This window comes from Gymnoscopelus braueri (assembly GCF_963280865.1).
Source record: "Gymnoscopelus braueri genome assembly, chromosome: 4".
In the NCBI taxonomy this organism is placed as follows: domain Eukaryota; kingdom Metazoa; phylum Chordata; class Actinopteri; order Myctophiformes; family Myctophidae; genus Gymnoscopelus; species Gymnoscopelus braueri.
The window spans coordinates 9,011,894-9,020,788 of record NC_137605.1 but is presented as its reverse complement, the minus strand read 5'-3'; the positions used below and the strand labels follow the sequence as shown (position 1 = coordinate 9,020,788).

At 42.3% G+C, this 8,895-nt stretch overlaps 1 protein-coding gene across 1 annotated transcript in view; it reads right to left on the bottom strand.

The window, feature by feature from the left end:
- Positions 1 to 750: 750 nt before the first annotated feature.
- Positions 751 to 8,895, bottom strand: part of LOC308083403 (uncharacterized protein) — a 73,129-nt gene continuing 64,984 nt past the window's right edge. The window contains exons 19-22 of the mRNA XM_080425720.1: positions 8,892 to 8,895; positions 6,883 to 6,962; positions 6,447 to 6,565; positions 751 to 5,519 (exon numbers count right to left, since the gene is read on the bottom strand). The exon at positions 8,892 to 8,895 is cut by the window's right edge and continues 145 nt beyond it. Coding sequence (XP_080281846.1) covers positions 5,504 to 5,519; positions 6,447 to 6,565; positions 6,883 to 6,962; positions 8,892 to 8,895 — 219 coding nt within the window. The 3' untranslated portion in view covers positions 751 to 5,503. The remainder of the gene's footprint in view (positions 5,520 to 6,446; positions 6,566 to 6,882; positions 6,963 to 8,891) is intronic.

The following is an 8,895-nucleotide window of genomic DNA, read 5'->3' as shown; positions in this document are numbered from 1 at the left end:
TACTGACGTGATATACTGACCATGATACTGACATGATGCTGACCATGATACTGACCACGATACTGACATGATACTGCCCATAATACTGGAATGATACTGACCACCATGATACTGGAATGATGTCACAGGGCTGTGACGGCCTAACATCCCTGTGACAGGGCCTGACATCCCTGTCACAGGGATGTGGCCCAAAAGGGTGAGCAAAACTGGGTTAGGTTAGGGGATGAACCAGTAATATGAACCAATCGCCAAAGACTCCCTCTTCGGCAATGTGTGTGCATGTGTACACACCATGAGAGCCACACTCTACAGCAGTGGAGAGGAGCTCCTGTTCAAGACAGACAATTATGTAAAAAATACATGTAATAAAAGCCTTTTATGACACTGCAAGTTTTATTCCACTTTTCAATATTCCACAGCTTTCCTGTATATTTAATGTTCTTGTGAAAAATACTGGTTACACCAAGTTGTGTCTATCAAAACCTTTTTGTTTTGTTTTATGTGTTTGCTTATAAGTTAAATGTTCTCAAATGCACTTTAATAGTCCAAGTATTTACATTTTATTTCAAGAATTTTACAATCCCTTTTCTCTTATCAGTCAAAACATCAGTATTCGGTGGTCCAGGACTTTCCAAAAACGGGAACGGCCATCATCGGTCGAGCTCTAGACAAGACAGCTTGGTCTTCAGACGCTTTTACAAAGCAGAAATGTTTTAAAACATTATTTAAAAAAACAGAAAAAGGCCAGGGTTTAGTAGACATGAAATGCTTTAATCGTCATGTACAGAGAGGCAAAATGTTAGAACCAGCATTCTATGGCGTGGCGTTTATACGTTTATATTCATTAGAAGCAACAGGACCGAGGATTACATAATACAGTATGTCATGCAAACTAGATAAATAACTCTTTATGTAACTTGTACCCTCTGCTATAAAGTTAATCCTCCACTGGTGATAATGTAGTGCTCTTAGTTTATAAAAGAAAGAGACAAGAAATGTACACACAGAATGTAAACAGTCAAAGAAATTGCACTTTCTTGGCTTGTTACAGGAAGTTGTACTAAAGGCTACTAAAAACAGCAGAAAACTGGAACTAACTCACTTATTTACCACTGATTGTCTGACCAATAGAGAGAGAGAAAAAAACAAACTCACACTAAAACCGAACAAAACATAAAAAAGTCAAATGACATAATTCTAGAAAGATTCATAATACAATCATAGTCAATATTTTTTTTGTTTTTGTTTTTTAAAGAGAAATATTTGATACAAGCATATTGGTCAGTTACATCATCTGTTAGAAACATCTTAGTAAAATGAAGGGTTTTGATTATTGTATGAATAATATTCCCAATAGTATCATGTAAATGTAGAGTTCTGATATGACAGATTACTGTTGATAGAGAATGTACATTCACATACGATTCCTCTCCGGTTCTATAGCTATGGATTCAACTTAACTAACCTACCTGTACAGGGGAAAAAAAGAAAAAAAAAGATCCCAGCTATTCACAACTTAAAATCTTTAAGGAAGGAAGTCCTTATTTAGTCTTTATGTAGTCCTTGTGTAGTCCTTATCGCGGGAGATATTGCTTTTAAAACGACTGCATGAATTCACTTAGGCGCAATACTGGCCCCTACAAAGACAAAAAAAAAGCACTAACGGCATTTCGCATGTTTTAACCACTTAAACCCTTTAGTATTAGAGAACCACACTTGAGTTACAACTGTACTTTGACCGCTTTTCCCCCTCGTCTACACGACACCGAAATCGCTTTGCGAAAAAAAAAATGCCGATCTACAAGCTCAAAACGCACTTTGAGCTTGTAGATCGACGTTTCCCCCAACCCCCCCCCCCCCAGAATAGTCACGCCGGAGTTCAAGTGTTTTAATGTGGTTTGTCTATGTAGGGCAGAATACAACATGGCACTTCTATAATTAGAGCATTCTGGGTAAAAAGAGAAATTCTAGCTTTAATTCACCCGTTTCCTAGGCTGTGTGTGCATCACTTCCTGTCGATCTCATTGGATATCATTGGTCATCTGACCAGTTTCATTGGATTTCATTGGATCAAATCGACAGGAAGTGAAACAGGTGATATTCACCTGTTTCCTAAGCACAGCAGCCATTTTGGAAAGAAATTGGGCCTCGTCCTTACTTCCTTCACATGTGTTACCAATGTTACTAATGAAGGCTCTGTTCCATTCTGGTCAGGGTGCTGATATTGTGCATGCTGGCTCACAAGAAACACCTAACGGTGGGGGTGTAACTCTGAGAGTGTACCTTACGGGTCCATTTGGTTCCATTTGTACACTCAGAGTTATGGGGGTCCTTGAAAATAAGAAATGTGACAACCACTGTGCTACACTAAATGGAACAGAGCCTTAATTAGTATTATTGGTAACACCTGTGAAGGAAGTGGCCCAATTAATTCCCAATATGGCTGCCGTGCGTAGAGCTTATTCTCAGGACATTCTGATTGTCGATGCTTCCGCCTGACGGGAGCATGCGAACATTCCTGCCTGCGGGTAAAAACAAACGCACGTGACGCCAACCCCGCTCGACATCAAGCGTTTTCCCCCCCGATTCACACTTTCTTTGGCTTGACAGGCTGAGCTCTGAGCCGTCTGGACCCTGAGCATCAAACCAAACCCTCAAAGAGAAAAACTAAACCCTCTGCAACGGACCGGCAGGTTGCACCCGGTTCCAGAACCCGTTGAAAAGAGAGAGTTACGATACTCTTTGATTCCGACCGCCATGCAGTCACGTGGTTCATGTATCACGTAGTGCGCTTCATCAATCAATGTTTCAAATATTGTATTTTTACTCCACTACAATTATTTGAAAACCTTAACTACTAGTTACTTTGCAGATATAAATATATTACATTATAAAACATACATTGACCACTTTAGCCCTATTTTATACCTAGGCTATTTGAAAATAGCCGATCTACAAGCTCACAACGCGTCACATCGCGTTGATTGTATTATTATTATTTTCAAACATTGAGTACTTTTACTTTTGGTACTTTAAGTACATTTTGATACCAATACTTTTGTACTTTTTACTCAAGTACATTTTGAATTTGAGTACTTCTACATTGCAGTATTGATACTTTTACTTAAGTAAAACATTTGAGTACTTTTTCCACCACTGGTTGGTTGGTTGGTTTTGGCAATAGACAAATGAAAAATGTAATATTATCTGAATATTAAATATTATCGCACAACAGACGTCTTCGTATGATAGTGTCGTAACTCTCTCAATAGCTCTGGATCCACCTCGTCCCACACACCTGGGGTGGGCGATGCGCTTACGTAACGGCAGGGCCGTCCATGTCGCTTCATCATGTTACATAAATACATCACTTGTTTACAAAAAAGACTCGTGAACCAACGTTAACCCCATATCCCCCACCCCCCACTGTACCCAGCCCACCCATCCACCCTAGAAACAAGAGTGTGTGGGGGGGGGGGGGGGCAGAACATTCTATCCGTACGGTTGAGACACCGTAATAGATATCTGTAGTTAGACAGTTACTCAATCTGCTGTTTCCAAAAATAACCTCTCTAAAAAAACCGTCTCAGTAGAGAATCTATTGCCTTTCGCTGCCAAAATACCTGCTGCTATTTTTATTCCCTGTCTCCATTTATGCAAAACCTCCCTCCTTCACTGTAGGAGACGACCGGAGCTAAAGGCGTCTCCGTGGCCTGAAATGGCTTCCTTCTCCTTGTGTCCTTGAGTCCTTGGCTCCTTCCCTGCGTCGATAAGAAAACACTTTTGAGATTTCTGAAGCTCAGAAGACCCCGAATGAGGAAGCCAGGGGTTGATTTGTAAAAAGAAAAAAACAAAAAAGAAAAAACACACAGGGGGGAGGGGGGACATTTTCTTAACCACTGCCTTATATACTTAACCAAGCCTTATATACTTTGTTGTATGACAAATAGCGGAATTAGCAGATCTACAAGATCACGTGACACGTGAGCTTGTAGAGCAATTTTTTTAATTAAAAATAATAAAAACATCTTTTGACAAAAGTCTGTGGTGTTGAGTTCCCAGTGGGGGGCTCGGGTTTGACAACCAGTTCCATTTTGGAACCGGTTGAAAAAAACGGTTCCAACCGGTTGTTTCTTAAAACTGAAGTCCACTCACCATTTAATTTTTTAATGAATTTTATTTCTGTTGTTCTACAACAGTGGTTCTCAAAGTGGGGTCCAGTGACTCTCAGGGTTCTAAATGGACCCTTACAAGTCTGTAACTCTGACAGTGTACAAATGTCAGAGTTAAGAGGGGGGGGGGGGGGGTCCTTGAAATGTAAAAGTTTGAGAACCACTGTTCTACGACAACGCTGAAAGAGCATTGTCTTCCGAGTGCACTAAAAGTTTCACCCACAACGATTCAATAGGGGATTAGGATTCAGATTCACCAAGCGTATCCGCATTTAAAGGTCTTTTACACACTGGGAAGTGTGACGAATAAATGTATTTAGCGTCAAACTATTCATATGGTTGCCTCATTCATACAGGCTGAAGTTATTATTTGTCTATTATTTACGTCTCATCCACGGTGACAAATTGAGCTCGTTTCGAAAACAAAACAAGACAATTACGTCACTTTCTTGCATTATGTGTGGATCTGCTCATGACTCAAACAACACTTTGAAAAAATATACTTTCGGGCGAATTAATGGCACAAAAAAAAAAAAACACACCCGATGTGTAAAAGCCTAGTTCAGGCCAAAGATTTGCAATGACACAAAACCATTAGAGGCATGACTTACACCTTGTCGCACTACGGTGTCACTTGCCGGAAACAGTCCTATGAAGCTTGCGAGCTTGTCGGTTCTGCTATTTTTGGCGAGCGCCACCGTCATACGACGGGGGGGGAAATCTAAGCATTGGAACGTTGCGCCGACAGAACGTTGCGCCGGTCCGAATCACCCTTTTTCGATTTTTTAGCTTCCGTTTCAATACCATCCTTTCTAACCTCAACCCCTCGTTCCCAAGGTTCACGTTTCCCCCTCTTGAGTTCCACAGAAAGTTATCATACCGGAGAATTAAGTCCCTTTTTTTTTTTAAATCTCCGAGCATTTTGTCTCTCTCTTTGCCAGAGAAGGCTTTTAAGGTGCCAGAGTGTCTTGTTTTGTTTGTTTATAGTGTGTCTGTCCACTCAGCAATGCAGTCTTTAGGGTGCTCGTAGGAAGCGGCACTAGTGCAAATTCATTGGTAGCTGGTCTGTTTTTACAGTCTCATCGTTTTCGTCTCTTCGTCCTTTTCAACCTCCACTGGACAAGAAAGGAGGCGTTTGTTGGTGAACCTCTGACGCGTCAGAGCAGAAGGCTGAGTTCTCGTCCATGAACGAGGCCGATACTCCTCTTTCATGTCGGTTATGTTCTCTCCTCGTCACGTTTGACATCTTGGTTCTCTGCGGGCAGACAGAGTGTGGGGGGGGGGGGGGTGACATCACTTCCTGTCTTGTCTATCCAATGGCGGGCCTCGACTCATGAGATGTCCCTCCTGAACAGAGAAGAGACGGACTGTCAGTCAAATAAGTTCACCCAACCTACATATATACCGTTGCTGTTACTTTTCAGGAACTAGAAAAAAAGAGTAGTTGACACAAGATCTTGTTAATATCTTTCATCGGTTCAATATTTATAAACCCCACAGACAGAGTTAACCAATTTCACCTGGCCGGACCTAACCCATTTTGGGCATGATTATAGGCCAATTTTTTGTAAAGATAAAAAAAAAATGTAAATGTAAAAGATTTTTGTGTAATATTGTCATGCGAGCGAGTATAAAATAGGTAATTAATTTATGAAATAAATCAATAAATAAAAAATGCCCAACAATGACAATATGTCATCTCAAGTCAAAGTAGAACAAGAGAGGTATTTATGAACAACGAAACAAAAATGTAGTTTGGGCGCTGGAGGCGTGTTCTTTCCTCCATCAGTGCCCATGCCCTAGGTGGGGTGGGTGAAAGGGCCTTTCTGTGTGGAGTTTGCATGTTCTCCCCATGTTCCCTAGGGTAGGTACCCTCACAAAAAACATGCAGAAATCCTGGTCTCTATACTGCCTCCCCCTGGTCAGCCGGGGCGCCTGATGGAGGGGAAAGGAACTGGTTGGAATAACGTGGTCCTTCCATGCGCTACGTCCTACCGGGGAAACTCCCCCCTGTCAGGTGATAAGAAGCGGCCCGCTCACTCCTCATGCATTGAAGGAAGCATGAGCTCAGTTCGGGGCTCTACCCAGGCTGGCAGAGGGAGATTACATTACATTATTACATGCTTTGGGTGAAAAATGGGTTACAAAATCGTGGAGAAAAAAAAGAATAAGTAGTTTGTTTAGTAACACTAGTAGTGTTGTAGTAATAGTAGTAGTAGTATTAGAGTAGTAGAAGTAGAAGTGGTAAGAGTACAGCAGTAGCAGCGGTGGTACCTGTCTGAGTGCAGGCTCAGCAGTAGATTGTTCAGTCTTCTCCTCCGCTGTTCTCTGCTGTACACGTCGTCCTCCTCCCCTCCTTCCTCGTCCTCTCCTCTCTTCAGGCTTCTGATGATCTGGTGCGCAAAAGAACACTTTCAACCTTTGAACGCGAGCACCACATTGCAACAGGACCTAGATAAGTCTTTCTAGCTAGCTCGCCATCAGAGAGTACCAGCAGCCAGTTGAGGGAGGGTATAGAATAGAAACCAGCAAACTCAATTTTTCCGCTTTTTCATTTTTCCCCATAAATCAGTGCTATTGAACAACCTTTACGTCTGTGTGTGATAGCAGAATAGCGTTTAGGGACAGTGCCAGCTCCCTTATCCTTTAGATTTGCCCAGAATAGAGCCGATGGAGTCTTGACCTTTTGACCCGTGTACTGTGCACTGACCTGTGGGTGGGCAGTGAAAGGGGTGCGGGGGTCCTGAGTCTCAAGGTGGTGGAGGGACTCCTCCTCTCCCATTGGTTGACCTGCAGGGGGTCAGAGGTCATGCACTGTATGTCAGTGACAGTGGTGAATGTGTGTGAGATGACCCCATGACCTGAGACTGTTGTCTGTCGGCTTTGTGTTTGTGTGTTTGTAAGTTGTATATTCTGTGCATAATATGAATACTGCTTCTAAATTAATTAACCAAAAAATGAAATCAAACAAAGGCTCTTTACAGTGAGACTGTTTATCTCTACAGAGACCAGCTTGCAGTTTGAAATGCCCGCCGGCCCCTGGCGGCCCTCCCAGGGGCTCCGACTTTGAAAACCACTACCATAGATCACGTCTCAAGAGCCAATCGCAATATCCATGAAGCTGAAACACTCACAATCATCATATGATGTGTTCCATGATTCAAATGTAATGAATAAACGAAGCATCAGAACCAGAGTTTGCTCCGGCCTTTTCTTTGGCCAGCCGATTTGGTCTATGAGATTATTTTTTCGCTGACCAAATGTAAACTTTTACGGCCATAATATGCAATCCAAAGCGCGCGTGTGTAGGCACGTGCATGTACGTACGCTGCACACACGGACACACACACGGACACACGGACACACACACGCACACGGACACACGGACACACACACACACACGGACACACACGCACACACACACACACACACACAGGCTCACTGTGTCTCACACCGAAGCATAATTGTTTGTTTACGGCGTATAATTAAGAAACCCTTTTAGTGGGTAGTGCTAGCCACAGTTGGCTATCGCAGTTAGCATAGGTGGCGCAGAAGTTCCTGCCCACTTCCATGGAGACCAGGGATTTTGAACGCTCCACAGGGTGTTAGGCTTGACTGTGTGCTCCAATGAGCGCACTGCGTTGTGTTCACTGCGTTTAAAATGTTATTTAGACAGATGACCTGGCATCCTATAGTTTGTATAGTTTCAATTTACAGATTTTTTTTATTTTTATATTATACTGTAGACCAGGGGTAGGCAACCTTAGGCACCTGTGCCAACATTGGCACAGGGGAGGATGATCACTGGCTCACTGGCATACGTGTGAGAGAGGTAAAAAAAAAAAAAAAAAAAAAAAAAAAATCAGTTAAATTAAGTCCCCTCACATCTACAAATTACATGATCCTGCACATAATTCTACACTCATTCAAACTCCTAACTCTGACTGGGGACAGTGGGGAGTCTTGGAGATTGGGGTGGATTATTGCTAGTCTAATGATCATACATCCTGATGTGAAAGAAAATATTTGTAAATGTTACGTATAGCCTTTGGACAATCAAAATCAGTCGGACATACATTTTTATGTGGTGTCATAATTAAACTTGATGTTGATATGGCACACTGACTATCATGAAAATGAAAACATGGCACTTCATGTCAAAAAGGTTGCCGACCCCTGCTGTAGAGCTATGGTTCTTGGTTTACCTATGACCCTGGGTTACTAGTTCTATGCATTTGATGTATTACCTTGTGTTGTCCTTGCTTACTGTAAATCCCTCTGGATTAAGAGCGTCTGCTAAATGCCTGAATTGTAAATTGTAATAGTAAATAGTAAATTGAATAGTTGTGTTCACTGGTGGGGAGCCGGTCAGGTGATCTCCGTCATTGCACTAGTGACTCCACTCTACTGGCTGGACACGGCTTAAAGGACGACTTCACGCATTTTCAACTTGTCTTCATATAATTGGTCCTCACTAATGCTCGTGATAAAATGGTTCCATTTTTCTTACTCTGTCTGTGTCTCGGAGTACTTGCAGCCCGATAAGCATCATAAATTAAGCATAAGGCAGCATGTATGTTTCTGTTTGAGACACACACACACACACACACATACACACACACACACACACACGCACACACACACGCACACGCACACGCACACGCACACACACGCACACCTACTAAAACGAAAACTAACACACACACTTGCTTCATGGACCTGA